This window comes from Hippocampus zosterae, chromosome 16 (assembly GCF_025434085.1).
Source record: "Hippocampus zosterae strain Florida chromosome 16, ASM2543408v3, whole genome shotgun sequence".
Lineage (NCBI taxonomy): Eukaryota > Metazoa > Chordata > Actinopteri > Syngnathiformes > Syngnathidae > Hippocampus > Hippocampus zosterae.
Window position 1 is genome coordinate 5,702,966 of NC_067466.1, and position 16,683 is coordinate 5,719,648.

The window sequence follows — 16,683 nt, forward strand, 5'->3', positions numbered from 1 at the left end:
CAAATCACTAAATCCAATGAAATCTTCATCCTCCGTGTCACTTGAAAACAACTCCGCCCACTCAGGAGGTAGAAGATGCTATGCTGCTTCCTCTTATATGTCGACTCATTGTTACTTGATCAACACATGCCTACAGCGCCCTCTTGTGGTTTAATGTGAAAATACCATGTGAAATTATATAACAATGTGTTCATTTCACAGATAAATCGCTCCGGCCAAACTGAAAAAAAACTACAACTTCTAGTCCGGAAAATACGGTAGTCACCACACAGAAATACGCAGATAATTCCATTTTAAAGTGAATGAAGTCCATGCATACCTTCTATGAGAAAGGGCTTCTTGTCGTTGATATACATAAGACAGTAGGCACTGGCGTTGCGGTAGCCTCCAAACGAGTCACGCACCAGCTCCTCCCAGGAGGATTTGGTGACAGAAATGTCGTTGTACTTCATCCAGCAACGCTGGTGTGGGTCATAGATGTAGGCCCAGTAGTGACCTGCGTTGGCCTGGCCTTCATGGACCAACACTGCATGAAGCCGGTAAGGAACCTTTATGAACGCAAATTACATTTTCAGTGAATATTAATGCAAGTGATGCATTTCAAGACAATTATACAATTGCTAGTAATTATCACCTGCATCATCGATTTGTCCGAGTACATCAGCTCAACTGTTCGGTGGATTCTTTTGATACTGTCCTGTAAATCTAGTGAGATGAATATCATACAAAGTAAGTGCCCTGGGTACTCTAGACACAGTTTAAGAAGTCAATATTACAAATGAGCAGTCAATTAAGGAAGGGCAAATTTTACCACGGGTGTCATTTTCAACTTCACTCCTCCATCGGTGCAGGCATCCCTCAAGCACCCTCAACTCCTCTTCAGTAATGTGGCGCGGCGCAGGGTGCATGGGGAGATCCGGAGGTAATCTGGACTGGGTGAAAGGCTTGTGAATGGGCGCTCTCTGCTGCTGGGCTGCAGCAAGGTTTGAAGCAACGCCCGAGGAGGAGCCTGAGCTCTCTGAGGAAGCTAAAGAGTCCTGCTCGGCCAAGCTGCTGGGTGAAAGATATGACTTTGTGGGTGAGATGAAGATTTTTGTATTCTCTGACATCAGGGATTATCTGAAAGAGTTCACTGATATATTATTTTGGCTGGTTTTCAGTCAAGATAAAGGAAGCCAGAAATATAAATGTATTTTTTTTGTCAACACTCTAATGTTGGCATTTTTATTTCCCTTACGTTTTGATTGAATTCAACGTTCCTCTTTTTACTCATGAAACTTGCCTTAAAGGGGGCAGCGGTAGTCCAGTGGTGCCACCAGGAGGTGCCGATGAATCGATATCTTCCACAGGCGAAGTACACACAGGCTTACTGGAGGCAAACTCCATGGCATATTGGAGAACATCTGCTAGAGGAAACCTCTTGGGGCCGGAGCCATAGCTCAGATACCTTTTTAGTCAACGGCGAGATAGACAAAACAAAACATAACGAGGGTGTAGGACGTCACTCTCCTGAGTACGTTCTGTTGAATTTGGACTGATTAAAAGAAATGTACAAAACAAATATACCTTTCCAATCTCTGCTGGAGGAGTGTCAAATGCTCCTTTAATCTCCTGATTTCCTCTCTCTTGATTCTGGTTATTTCTCGGTTTCTGTCCATGTATCTAACAAAAGATATCAGAGACAGACGTTTGCGGCAAGCATTTCACAAACATGAACAACGTACAACTCAACGCTGTGGATTTAAGGAGCTAATTTGCACAACAGTGACAATACTAGCAAATGCCAAACAGTGAGACAGAGACAGCATGGGCTGTTGTGGATAAGTAACCCGACGACAAAGACAATACATTCATGTAACTGTGACAATTAGTACAATTATCGATTGTTTGATGAATTGATCAGAATTAATTCAGTTGCAAAGTTGTCTTGAATTTATGGAAGGAAAATGGCATGCGTTGTGTGGTTGCAACAGTTCATGCAAAGAGCGCACAGTTGTTTGCAGATATTATACCTTGTTTTGGCCTGAAGGCTATTTGTTACTTTTTCAGTAATAAATATAGAGCGTATGCACCCTCAAGCATTTTGGTCCATGACCAATGAGTAGAAATTACAGAGCAATTTGCAATTTTCATTTGCAGCGTCAGGAGCATACCACACCATCAAAGCCACAGGAATAACTACAAAATAACTAAATGTGTATCACCTGTCCATGTAGAGCATGGAGGGGAACTCAAGCTTATTGTGGATTTTTTCAGGCCGTCCAAGAGCTTGATTGAACTCAAATCTTGAAAGTTCGAAGGTCAACACAGGAGGGAGTTCTGTGAACCAGTGCTGGAAGAAAATAGATTTTGGGAGATGTTTTAAGTCTTCATCAAGTCTGCTTGTTGCATGTCAATCACCTTCTTGCTCTCCAGGGTTCCACATGAACTTTTTGCACTGGTCGCACTGGTGCGACCAATTGTTGTTGTTGTTTTTTTTTTCTTTCAGTCAGTCGCACCGGCACAAATTTGGTCGCACGTTTGTTGGGGACGGTAGAGCATGACCATATTTGCTAATGTATAGTCCGCTCAATTGGCATACCGTAATTTCATATGATGTAAAGATTGGCAGTGATTGAAGATATATTTGCAAAAATAGTTTAATGTAACAGCTTTGTTTGTAACAAACAGCATCTGACAAAATAGCTCAGTTACTTGCTATAACTTAACGGACACAAAAATGGGAAATACGTTTAAAAAAAAAAGTAACCTTCTATCTGTATCAGAAGGCTTGGGGTGAAAAACTCACCTCAATTATTGAATGACCCTCGTATTTCAGCAATAATTACATAGCAACATGGTAAACTGGAAATGACACATCTCAACATTGTAATCAATGACATCTGACCTCCTGTCCAGACTTGGCAGAGTTCTCTGCAGAGTGCAGCGATTCAATCTCCCCTTCGATCATGGCTGCCTCCAGACACTCGTGGAGATCTTTGAAGCCATTCACCTGCAGCGGGTATTGGCCAAACATCTCTGTGTTCTCAAATTTTTTACCTGGGGGAGTTTCAAGCACACACGCACACACACAGGCTGTGAGAGTGTAATAGATCGCAAGCTCAGTGTCTCCTCAGTTTATATTCTCTTGCAAAGCAAGACACCAATTCATCATGATTACTGTATTTTCCGCACAATAAGGCACTTCGGAGTATAAGGCGCACGTTCAATGAATGGCCTGTTTTCATATATACAACACACACTGATTTAGATAGCGCTTTCACAGCAGCTGCAGCTGTAACAAAGGCCCTAACAGTGAACAAAGTAAAATAATAAACACAACACATAACATAAAACATGGACAGTTATGCAAGCCAAACCACTTTTCCCTCATAATCTTTGTTGTTTGAAGCGGTTTGAGATGAAAGAGGAGAGAATCAAAGTGTCCTTTCACCAGTGGATCAGAAACGTCATACTCAAAATGTGCACACATCAGCTACAAGCTAAGATTCAAAGTCAACAAGAATCTGTAGCATTCATTTGTGTAAAAAAGGGATGGGTTCAGTTCTCCTGTCCCATGTAAATGCATTTCAAGTCAAAGCGACTCTCAGTTCCAAATATGCATCTGCGCTCTGCGCCGACGCTCCTCAGCAGACAGTCAAATGGCGCATAGTTTCCTCCCAATCAAAATCTGTGCCTGTACAGGCGCAACCACCAAGCACAGATTCTTCTCTTTTGACGAGTGTAATGGCCAAAAAAAAAACCCTGAAAGCAGTCCACATGGTCCACACGATGAAACAACAAACACCATGTGACAAAACAAAAGACAAAACCAACAAAAAACGCAAGGGTCTTGAAGAGCACTTCCAGACGGCTGCCTACTTGGTTCTGTTATGCATCCACAAGATGGAGCTAAAGGGAATACAATACATTCATACATTCATTCATTTTCCGATCTGCTTATCCCCACAAGGGTTGCGGAGGGTGTAAACTCCACACAGGGAGGCCGGAGCTGGAATTGAACCCGGTACCTCTGCACTGTGAGGTGGACATGCTCCCCACTGGCCCACCGGGCCGCCCAAATACACTACAATAGAGCTTCATTTATATCGAGCTTTCACAATCGCGGCAGCTGTAACAAAGTGCTTTACAGCACATTTGAAATACTACAACCAAGAAATCAGATGATTGATCCGTATTTAAGACGCATCGGATTATCAGGCACACTGTCAGCTTTTGTGAAAATGTAATGTTTTTAGGTGCGCCTCATAGTGTATAAAATACGGGACTTGCACAGCCGTTTACACGACAACAACAACATTTTTAAAAAGCATGAGTTGCTAGCAGACATACAGATGTGGCATAAAGTACAATTTATGAGCAGCAGAGCCCACTGGCCCATGTTTTGATGGCTCTTGGCTACTATTGCCATGCATAATAATCACAATGTCAATCAGCCGTCAAGGTCTTCCACGATCAATGCATCAGCACTCTTCTACATTGAGAGTATCTCATTAACACAAGGTCACCTTTCATTACCGGGGGCAAAGACGCGTTTTACGGTGGCTACAATCAAACCACCAAGTCTTTCTCTGACAACTTCACACTTTTGCTTTTTATCTAGTTCAATTTGACACCTCATCTCACCTTCCAGGACACCGACGGCAAGGAATCGCCCGTAGAAAAGCTCCACCATAGGGTTCTTTGGCTTGTCCTCTTCCCTGAAAGCAACAAAATGGAGACTGGGCTGACAAACAAGTAGGCCAGAAGTGCATACAGAAAGCACACTTGCCTTCATTCTTTGAAACTTAGATGCTAAATGAAAAATGAGTAGTTACCCGTCTTCTTCAGACTTCATTTGGAAGGCATCCTCCAGCCAGTCTAGGAGCTTGTGTGTGAACTCACTCACATCCTGCTGTAGAGCAAAGAAAGTAACATGAAGGGCACAGAGTAGGGCCGTAATCAATGACATGACTACTTTCACAATGTTGCATTGTCAGCCGAGATGATAAGAGGCAAGTAGGTCAAGAAATTCAAGTCGTCTGCTGATAGGCCCTAAGCTCTACATTTGAGATGACTTATCTTCTCATAGAGGAGTTCACAAATTGCTGAAATTCAAAGAAACGTGGCCATCGTAGACCTCAGGACTGCATGCTGATTTGGGTCAATGCATACATAACCTGACTAATACTAAGCGAAGTGACTGAGTGGAGAGGCCAAGTGCTTGACCCCGGTTAAGCGCTACAAAGACTCTGGCTTTGTGCAACCGCTTACGTAAGGAGAAGAAGCAAAGAGTTTTATACTCTGACATGAGGGCCTCACATTGTAGGATGAGTTTTTCCATAGTTCAGCAAGGGATGATGTGGGTGTGAGGATTAATTGTTACAGATAAGAAAGGTTAAGTGTCCCAGAGTCACTGGTGCTGAGTTGGCAACAAGAACGTTTGCAGTAAAGCCAAAACAAAGTAATGAGAAATATGAAACATTGGTATTATATGGAAACTGCACATTTACTTGTTTAAACGACCGTATTTTCTGCACTATAGGGTGCACCAAAAAGTCTTCCCTTTTCTTAAAAGCTCACCGCGTGCCTTAAAATTCATTGCGCCTTGTGTATGATCATTACAGTAATATGTTGACCCCAAAATGGCTCCTTGCTGGAGACATGCTTACAATGTTATAACTTGCTGTTGGTTCAGTGAACTGTGTCGCTGCTTTATTAAATACGTTTTTGTTACATCTTTGAAAAAAGGAGTGCTGTGGTCTTGTTTTTTAAACAAATCTCTCCAAATACAGTTACGTCTTTGTCCGTCTCCGTGCCTTCTCTTCTTCCGTTCGACTCGAGAGGTGTTCATGACCGCCTTCGAAAAGCCGACAGTGAGCTTTTGAGTTGTCTTCATAACTTTTGTCTTTCATTTATTATTCTGTAATGCTATATGTATTTATATGTTTCATATCCGTGTGTGTGACCATTTCTCATGCGCCTTATAATGCAGTGCGCCCGATATATGAAAATAGTTTGAAAATCGACCATTTATTGAGGGTGCACCTCACAATCCAAAGTCTCTTACAGTGCAGAAAATACGCCTATTCTTACCCTTGATTTACTTTGCTCTTGTCTCTTCTTTATTCAAGTCACATTTACCAGGCCTTAGTGCTTCTATGTCAGCGGCATTTCATGACAGTTTTCTTGGCGTCAATCATGCTGCCGTTGGTAGCCAACGACTATGCTTTTATTGTGAAATCACGCTGGATAATGCTGATACAATGTATGAAAAGTACTAACAAAGATGGATGAAGTCATTTTTTCATGTTAATTGTAAAGCTCAGCTGAGCAAGTTATGGCTTACCTGTTGTGACTCGCTGGATTTAAAGGCGTCTTTGAGGATTTCCACTGCCCGTGACGGATCCACATATTTCCTCTTGGACCCAACCATAAGGGAGAAGAGTGTCCTCAGCTCTTGCATGAAGGGAAGGTTCCTGTGTTCCTAGTAAGAGCAACATGAATTAAAAACCTTAGACGTGGCGTGGCAATTAATCGTCCAAAGGATCACGTGATACAGAACTGCTATAAAGGGCCACGGGAACATGCTAGCCTCAATTGTGATCCATATTTACATATATTCAATGCATTCATATTGAGCACAAGTGTCAAAATTAATGTATAACCAATTGCTTATCAAATTGATAGAAACCTATTGTAAGAATCAAGAAACTGCCCAAAACCTCTGATTTCAGCCCTTCAATGGAAATTATTCCTTTATGTCCCCCGTACAATTTATGCAAAATAAAATTGGAGAGGATTATTAAATGAATCGATGTAATAATCGATACAATATTATAAAATATTCAATGTGACTGCTGTAATATAAAGCAGCAAACTATATTCTTTTCATACAGTATTATACTGTATATGCAGTTATAATTCAGAAATAAAAACATTGATTTTTGTCTACATGATGAGTGTCTACGTACAACTCATTTGCAAACATCGCCTGTTCTTGGTGTTGATAATCACCTCAGCTTTTTTTTACACGAGGTAACAGCATTGCTCAGCTCGGCTTGGTCTACTTGCATCTGACTTTGCGATTCGTGCCTTCATCATCGTTTTCAAGAGTAAAAGTGCTAGAGCCCTTACTTTCTGGTTTCGAGGCAGATCATGGACTCTGGCTGGTGGAGAGTAGTTGAGCACCAGCCGCTGGAACTCGAGAAGGTTAAACAGAGACTGCGGGAGGAAAAATTGAATGAAGATGTGTTAGTCATTTCCCCATGTAGGAAAAAGTATTTAAATCATTCATTCTTAATAACATATTGAATAGAAATGAAAAAGTATGAACATTTCCAATCGTGATTATCATGAGCAAAATTATAACTATCATAATCTGGCATCACTATGATTTAACAAAAGAAATGTCGACAAACAAGAACAAACCTGATACAAACCAAAACACCATGTTTTCATTTCATTTTAAAAATGAACTTGCAGATTACTTTTACCGGTAGGAATTAAAAGCTACGAGGCAGAGTCTGATTTCTCTTTAGATGTGAATGTGAGTGGGAATAGTAAACTGCCATGATTTGTCTAATTGCCTGGTTAGCAGTCCAGAGTGTATTCAACTTTTTTCACTGAATATTGGTCCCATGTTAAGATCTCTGCAAATGCCAAGTGTGTGCAAAGAAATGAAAAAAAACTGTGGCAGACATAGCAGAGGAATGAGTAATGCATTCCAGTCCATTAGGACAATTACCTACAAAAAAAATGAAGAAAGGAATGTTATTGCTTTAACTAATCATCTAGTTGTTCCCAGAGAGTTCAGCTATGCCTTTTCAGAAATTTCAGATCACGTTATGAAAGGAGAATGTTGTTTACTTCACTTCTTGTTCTAAAAGTGACAAGCACCAGTTCATGCGGTGTCTTTTTCTAAAAGGGTGGAGAATCACATTACAGAGGAGCTGGGCAACATGTGATCGAGTGTCTGTTGGTTGAGCTGGCATATTTCACCTCCGGTCAAATGTTATCGTTGACTCACTCACAACACATAGTCCATCGCGGTAATAGCTGAGAAACTTTCCTTCATAACTAATGTGTGTCTTAAAAGTCCGACATGTACATTTGTATTGTTACAAATTCACTGAATGGCTTGCAATGCACAAAATGACCATTAAAATCAAGCAACAATTGAAAAAAAATTCATGAAAGGACAATGCACTGTTGGGAGGTTATAGGAAACCAATTTTGATGATAAAATATATAAATATTTATTAAAGATGTAGAGCAATTATAAACTTTTCAACAAATGTGCATATTAAATGGACGCAGACGTGCAAGGTGGTCTTCAATTGCCCATGTCTCATGTGTGGCCGACTGCATCATCTGCAAGGGAAGAGCTTGCAGTTGACCTGTATAAACGCACTTTGCACATGCCCAATCTCATGCATGGACCGCGACAATTTCTGCTTCCGCAATGCCAAGGGCTGTGTGCGATTCGACCACCTTGATTTAAAGGGAATAAGAGGAGCTGCTTTGCCACCTGTGAAGATTTGAATGCATTTTCGGCTCTTCCTGAAATTTCATCCAAAAGCCAAACATCCCTAATTTTTTAAGAGTGGTGTATAATATCTAAATGTCTTGTTGGTTTTTTGGGAAAAACAAATGTGTGTTTGACAAGAAAGCATGTGCGTGCATGTATGTTTGGGTGCGCCCACCTGAATGACAGCACTGAACCAGCAGGTATTGCCAACATTTTTCAAGCCTACGGGGCAGTTGTCTATCCTCTTCCTGTCGTGTGGGTTGGGTGAGTCACTCCATACTTCTGTATGGGTGCGCTTCAGACTTGCCTTGTTCTCCGCTATGCTGGCCTCCAAAACTCTGGGGACGTAGGAATAGTGTCAACAAAACCGAATAGCATAATCGCCCCTTGAATCTGGTCATATTAATTTGTTCTCTGCAGTCTACTTTTATCATTCGTGGTTCTCCAGAACGACATTTAAGTCATCACTCAAATATTGGTGAATGGGCCTGTCGTTAGCGCGTCGACCTCACAGCACACAGCTACTGGGTTCAATTCTAGCTCCGGCCTCCCTGTGTGGAGTTTGCATGTTCTCCACGGGCCTGCGTGGGTTTTCTCCGGGTACGCCCACATACCAAAAACATGCATGCTGGCTGATTGAACACTCTAAATTGTCCATATGTGAGTGGTCGTGGAGTGAGTGCGGATGGTGGTTCGTCTGTGTGTGCCCTGCGAGTGGCTGGCAACCAGTTCAGGGTGTCCCCCGCCTACTGCCTGAAGACGGCTGGGATAGGCTCCAGCACCCCCGCGACCCTTGTGAGAATAAGCGGATCGGAAAATGGATGGATGGAAAGTTGTGGCTCCCACCTGCTAATGGCCTGCTCCTCATCAGTGATGCCGGTCTCCCTGAATGCCCGGTTGGACTCTGCCAGGCTGAGGGCAATTGCTCTCTGAAGGTCATCTTTATCGTCTCCTGTCAGGTCAATGACATCTAAGCCAAACCAAAGGCAGAATGACCAAAACTATGGCGTAAACAGTTACTATGACTGCTGTACTTAGGAGAGTGATTATTTTCGTGATAATGGATTACTATTTTCCTTTTTGGTGCATTTTCTGTCAGAATACAGTCTGTACTTAATTATTTGAAGGCGAAGATACTTACTTGAATCTGCTTGGCTGCCCACGCTGATATATCGGTCATTGGACACCTGAGAAGTCTGATAGTAGGTACTCTCATCCTGTTGAGGAACCTTGGCATTCTTCTCTGTCAGAAATGCCACAGCCTCAGCCAGATCTCCATTACTCACCTGCAACATGCCATGCAAGTTGAGGCCAGTAACCACTAGAATGGAACGATTAATTGTATTTGCAATAATACCACTGTCCGATTTCATGAATGAAACTGAAGACACTGATGAAATCAGGTTTCTCATTTAAGTGTAAAGGCCTCGCTTTCATCGCTTTGAATTAATGCTAGGCATTATTTGAATTTTCCTAATTATTATTAAATATAATTATTTTCTATGTGGCACTACTTCCTATTTAATGTTCCTACACTGAAAAGTGATAAGCTTCATTTTGATAAGGATGTATGTTTTGTTTTATGTACCGTATTTTCCGTACTATAAGCCACATCTAAAAAGCATACAATTTTCTCAAAAGCCGACTGCGCCTTATAAACCGATGCACCTTCTATCTGGATCAATATTCTGATATCTTGGACATAGCATTTTAAATGTTCTGTAAAGCGCTTTCTTACAGTTGCAGTGGTTGTGCAAGCTCTATATCACTAAAGTTGTATTGTATTGTATTGTATTGTATTCCCTTTAGCGTAGCGTCATCTAGTGGATGCATAACACAACCGCAGCCATTATTGTAGCTTCTATTCTATCCGCCAAGTGCCCAAAATATGAAAACAGTTTTAAAATAGGCCATTCATTAAAGGTGCGCCTTATACTGAATCACCCAATAGTGTGGAAAATACTGTATTTTTCAAAAATGCAAGGAACCGCTCAATGTGAACATTCTTAATGGATTCCCTTGTTCTTTTTAAGTTTAGAAGAGACGACCTAATGCAATTGCTAGTAATCAGGTTAAAATGCATAGTTTGTTTTAAAAAAGACTGGTGGGCTGACAACATTATAACACCGATATACAGCCCACTTGTGGTTCGCCCATTTTATTTTGAAAGATATACAGGTATGTGGAAAACATGAAACACTCCAGCAGTGAACATTAGCTTCCATTACTACAGTTTTGTTCAGCTGTTTCAAGGCAAACTGGAGAACACTGTGTGATATTGATTCTACATTACAGTACTTTATCAATGCAGTCGACATGTTCCTCTCCAGCTGATGTTAAGTGAAATGACTAATTATGTGACTTTAAAAGAGAAATACCATAGCGTACTACAAACCCTACCACTAAAAAAAATTATAATAAAAATAATTTTAAAAAAAAAGGAAATGGCTCATAAAATGACATTGTGCAGTGAAATAATCATAATAATTTCAGATCCCTTTATTACATTGATTAACGAGAGTGAGTTATGACTTGGCCATCAGGATAATGAGTCCTAAAATGTGAAGTACCCAGGCAATATCCATTAATGAAATCTGAAATGAATTATAACAATTTGTAGTAGGGATGTCCCGATCACAAGTCATTTGATTTTGAGCTTGCTGATACCAACTCCATATACAATGCAATAAAGAAAAGGAAGGCCACATCAAAATTGTCCAAAAAAATGTTTTTTAATAAAATGTACCCCAAAACAATTACTTCATATAAGACTATAAATCAGCTGTGGTACAAAGCAAGTAGAGACCTCTTTTTCTGCCGATATCAATCAGCTGAATATCATGTGATTAGCCCCAATTTCCGATCATGTCGATCAGATAAAGACATCTCTAATTGGAAGCCGCAGACAACATGGCTACATTTTGTTAACTGTGCAAGAGTTATGGCACATGCATTCCATGAATTACCTGCAGGGCCTGTTGAAGGAGCTGAACATCTGTGGTGCCGGTGACCTCTCGCAACTGGTTTAGTAGTGTCTGCTGGTGCTGTTGAGGGGAAAAGAGCAACACTTGCGAAAAGGACACAGAAACGTGGGAGCATGTAATTTGCTATGGGTTACCCTAAAAAAAATAATAATAAAATAAAATTTGAACTATAATTAACTTTAATACTTCTGTTTTTCTTTGGATTTTTGTTTTTGTCTTTGTAATGAGTTTATATGTTCAAACCTGATGTTTGAACTGGCATGTGCAGACTTTTTACATATATCGTATGTCTGAGAGCTTAATGATGTTCAACCTAGCAGGACTGCATACCCTTAGCACACACTCCATCAGGAATGCAAGTCTTCAATAAATGCACTTCAAATAATGAGTGCACTTGGTACACAAGGCAGGCAGGCCCACAGGTCCTGACGGAGTATGTCCTGAGGTTTTCACAGGTGCAGGAGGCAGCACTCAAGGGTGTCAGTTAGTTCAGAAAGGTCCTCTTTGCATTCACCAAACTCATGTTCCTTAGTCATCTGTCTTGTATTTATAACTTTTTTAAAACTGAGATGCAGTAATGATACAGAAGATAATAAAAAATGCCGGAGAAAGTGAGCCATAAAAATAACTTCCAAGCACAAATAACACTGCACCTTTTACTGAACACATCCAGCAGAAGGATACAAGGATGTATTAAAAGTCTGTATAAGAAATGTCTCATAGATTTATTTCTAAATACATTGTGCATGTGTGAGGATAACTGCTGAAAACACGAAAAGACTGCAAGCCAAGTAGTTAGGAATTGATCTGGTTTTTTTCACAATTTCTGTGTTCTTTCTTTTGGGGGGGGGGGCATTGCTAAAATCAGCCGCCTAGTGATATTGCTGGGAGACCAGCATGAAACTTCTTCTCATGTAAGTCTGACTCATAATTGGATACTTGCTGTGATAATTCTCATGTGCACGGATGTGAAGGTATAAAAGAGTTGCGAAAAGAAGTAGCAACCATTTTTCAGTGATATTTGATTGCTATGGTTGAAGTGCATTCAGCGGATACGCCCACATTTGAGAGCTGTGACAAAACATTTTTGGAAGCCTCATTTTATATATTCGGCATTTCCATACTATTTCTCTGTGATGTATCAAATTAATAGACATTTGTTTTTGCTTTGTGGGAATTTTAACACTTAGCAGTAGGCAGATGGGTTATTTTCAATTTTGAGAGGGTTTAGTGAAAATACATTATATTGAGTTACAGTGTTGGATGCATTGATCTTGTTTCGTAGTCACGAGGGAAAGAGAGGGCGTGTATCTCTAGCCTTCAAATGGATATACAGTACTTGACTTGTACGAACATAGCATGAATGATGCAATATGGCCATTGAAATACTCAGTGATCACAGAATATTTCCACACACAAAAAATAATGTAGTTTACTGCATACACCAATACAATCACTTCATCAATCACATTATAAATCCCTTGGTTACATCACTCATCCAGCAAAACAATGTTGAACATGAAAAGTAACCCCCACCCCTGACCTGTGATCCAAGACATCGCATCCGCATAAGTGGGAATTTCATGTTAAGCAAACTCTCGGATATGGTGTATAGCCAACTACGAAAGATGATCTGCAGCTACGCACTTCATACTTTTGAAAGATTTGTCATGTACGGTACTTAAAAAGCTTCCAAACTGTCTTGGGTGGCGGCAGAATACAATGTACAGTATAAGCTTCAGTCATGAGGTAAAGTACGAGGCAAGGACAAGCGGAAGAAAGGATATATGACAGAAACTCTCAAAGATGCAAACTTGGAAATATGGACTCTGGGACTGTGTATGTTACGCTGTTTCTCGCTCAGAGTAATTTCAAAGTATAGACATTTTTTCGGTTCCTTTCCCGTATCAGCAAACGTCTGTGCATGCCTGCTCATTAAATCAAGTGACAAATACAGGCTGCTGAATCTCAGCGATGTATGAAGACTCCGCTGTCCCTACTAGCCATGCTATGTAAACAAAGCTATCACATACTTTGGACATGAGTAACCTCGACAACATTAGCACGCCCAAACCGGAGGATGTTATTTTCAAACAACACCCTGCGACTTGTTATACCCTATTACTAGAGCAAAATACACTTAACACAAAATAAATTATTCGCTCAGCAATTTTAATTCATAAGTTAATGACAGTGAACTGATATGACAGTGACACTTGGCGTTGCTGATTTGTACTGACGCCCCGGTTGGCTAACATTACTAAACCGGTTAACTGAGTAAAAACTCGTTCGCAAGGGTCAGCAAGCTTGGAATAGTTACGCAATGTTCACAAACTGCAAAACATGGGCTCGGCTGCTAACACTGCCTAATAATTAGCAAAACATTGGCTAGTCTGTTTAGGTTACGAAACGCAAGGCCTCCTCTAAACAAATGGCATTCGATTAAATTGCAAATCGTAATGCGCATTGATAATACCGCTGCAGAGTGACGCGATACGCCCACAAACGCATATTTTACGAACAAAGTTGAACCGCAAAACGACAGTGCATTGCACTTACGATAAAGCTAGCTAGCCACGGTTAGCTTTAAGCTTACCTTTTGAGAATGCTGCTGGAGGACATTCTGCTCTACAGTCATGGCCGATTCGGAAATAAATGTTGAGCAAATAAAACCAAGATCAGCAAAACGCACGAGTTTAATTATGTTCAAAATACTTCAATGCGTTGGGAATCCTTAGTCTGCGACATGGCAGAGTGAGTTGGCCAGATTGTCAGCAGGCATGAAAACATTGCCGCCTCCCAATGTTCTGGTATCGATTACACATGTCTGTGTGCGCGAATCTACGTCACGAACCATATTAACGTAAGGCACATTCTTATTAATAAGGTTGAATTTCAGCAACAATTGTTTTTTGTATGTCAATTATGTTTATGTTTTCAATTTTGATATAGTTCTACTAGATACATAAACCTGCTATTTTCCCCCACACACTCAGCTGCTTGCTGAGCAAAATTCAACCCCAAATTGAACCTTTGAGATTAGTGTGCATTGCGAGCGGGCATATGCCAGCAAGTGTGATAGAAAAAACTGACAAATTCGTCAAGAAGTGACCTTTACTCCTTGTGAAAGATGTAGATTATTCTTTGCACGTCAAGCCCTCAGAGAACTTGAACCCACGACCTGTGAACTGTGAGGCAGACGTGGTAATCACTGACGACTGCATCATTCCCGTAGGTCACACATTATATATCATTTTAAAAACCACAACATCTCGTACAGGATCTATTAGGCCTGCATGATGGAGATCACAAGTTTCATACGCTGTACACTGTTTGACTATGATTTATCATTTAGTTTCACTGTTAATATTACTCCATTATACTTTGCTGTTTGGACATACTGGTACATACATACTGTATCATAATTACTCTGTATTACTTACCACACCCCAACATGAAACATTTCCAGTTTTTTAAAAAACTTTTTTTAAGTCCTCTTCAATGCCTCTCTTGTATGGTATTTATTAATTTATTTTGACTTACTGTGCTGTATGTGACAGTGTTGTTATGCCGCTACGCCAACTAGTTTATTATGCGCTGTTTGTAACCTGGAACCTCAAATGTCAGTAAAGTCTTATCTTAGGACCCCACGATACTTCTTCAAATTCTGGGCCAATGTATTTTTTTTCTTGTTTTTTACTCAGGATGCAATCTTGCTCTATGTCGGACTGTCAATTCAAGTTTTTTAATTCCTTTTTAGGGTATTCCATCCATCCGGTTTCAAATCCTCATCCTCATTTAATACTGTGATGGAGTGCAGGTCATCAAGTTGGAGAGAAAAACATTTTACAATACAATACACAATACAATACATGCTGATTTATATAGGGCTTTCACAACAGCGGCAGCTGTAACAAAGCGCTTTACAAAACAGTTAACATAAAGTATTTTAAACATTAATCCAATTTCAGTTATATTTATTCAATTAAGTAGGAAGCAAATGGCCACACAACTGGGTCAGCATCAGAAATAGAATTGTAGTTGTTAGAAATGAAGCAGTCAGGATGTTGCGTTAACATGAATTGTGTCATTCAACTAGCACAAATGCATATTGATGGGATTACTCTGAATATGTAAATGATGAGAACGTATTCACACACAGAAGCATATAACTAGGCTATGTTGATGAAAGTGTTTGAGCGTCACATGTCTTGATTAATTAAAGAAGCAGGTTGAACCAGACCCACAATCTTAACTGTGGCTGACTTTCTTCAATTTATGTCTTTTTTTTAAACTTCATGTACCCCATCTGTGAGTGGTTGAAAAAGTATCAACCCTATTTTGACAAAGCAGTAGAAAGTAACTTATGTGTGACCTGCGATTGGCTGGCAACCAGTTCAGGGTGTCCCCTGACTACTGCCCTAAGACAGCTGGGGTAGGCTCCAGTGGTTGGATGAATGGATTAATTTGATAAATAATGGATTAGTTTGTTCTACAAAATTTGAATGGTCGATAATTCATATAGCGCTTTTTTTTAGCTTAAAGATAGACTGTGTATTTGTTTTTTATGTATTATCCGCACATCATAATGGCAGTAATAATGAACAGTGCAATGTATATAATGTTTCCTTTTTAGGAGATCCTTGTGGATGTTTTACTTTTAATATTTTCTATGTGAAATGTCCAGCATACCGGTAGTTTTGGATCAATTAAAATACCAAGACATTTAATTTAATTTACTCTTTTGACTTCACTGGAGTCGACAATGACTTTGACTTGTTGTTTAATTTGTGTGGTGCGGAAGATTCTAAACTTCGCTTTTTTAAAATTAAAAAACGATTTATTTGTGGCAAACCAGTTCCTGAATTCTGTACAATTCATTATTTTTCCACAGTATTTAGAAGCTCGAGATTTTCTCTGGAAAAATATAGATTCACATCATCAGCCAACAGAACTTTTAAAATAAAATATCACATGCACATCAGATATCATTAACAAATAGTAATAATAATTTAGGACCAAGTACAGACCCCTGGGGAACCACATGAGTTTTCTTCAGTTGGTTTGATTAGTTTGATGACATATTGTTTAAAATGCACATACTGATTGCTATCATCCGAGTAGCTTTTTATCCATGTATATGCCAAACGGCTGGCTGTCTGGCTGACTGCATCGATGGATGGATGGATG

The 16,683-nt window shown here is 40.0% G+C and overlaps 1 protein-coding gene across 6 annotated transcripts in view; it reads right to left on the reverse strand.

Moving 5' to 3' along the window:
* Window positions 1–14,321, reverse strand: part of usp25 (ubiquitin specific peptidase 25) — a 32,426-nt gene extending 18,105 nt beyond the window's left edge. For 3 of the 6 annotated variants that reach the window (XM_052046229.1, XM_052046227.1, XM_052046225.1), the window contains exons 1-16: window positions 14,090–14,320; window positions 11,476–11,553; window positions 9,651–9,795; window positions 9,356–9,479; window positions 8,685–8,847; window positions 7,117–7,203; window positions 6,329–6,466; window positions 4,818–4,894; window positions 4,627–4,700; window positions 2,888–3,039; window positions 2,205–2,332; window positions 1,567–1,662; window positions 1,283–1,447; window positions 812–1,050; window positions 635–705; window positions 320–548 (exon numbers count right to left, since the gene is read on the reverse strand). In XM_052046229.1, the coding sequence (XP_051902189.1) occupies window positions 320–548; window positions 635–705; window positions 812–1,050; window positions 1,283–1,447; window positions 1,567–1,662; window positions 2,205–2,332; window positions 2,888–3,039; window positions 4,627–4,700; window positions 4,818–4,894; window positions 6,329–6,466; window positions 7,117–7,203; window positions 8,685–8,847; window positions 9,356–9,479; window positions 9,651–9,795; window positions 11,476–11,553; window positions 14,090–14,131 (2,008 nt within the window). In that variant the 5' untranslated portion in view covers window positions 14,132–14,320. Of the gene's footprint in view, window positions 1–319; window positions 549–634; window positions 706–811; window positions 1,051–1,282; window positions 1,448–1,566; window positions 1,663–2,204; window positions 2,333–2,887; window positions 3,040–4,626; window positions 4,701–4,817; window positions 4,895–6,328; window positions 6,467–7,116; window positions 7,204–8,684; window positions 8,848–9,355; window positions 9,480–9,650; window positions 9,796–11,475; window positions 11,554–14,089 lie in introns of all 6 variants that reach the window. The other 3 variants (XM_052046230.1, XM_052046228.1, XM_052046226.1) reach the window with 2 other exon arrangements.
* Window positions 14,322–16,683: the final 2,362 nt, after the last annotated feature.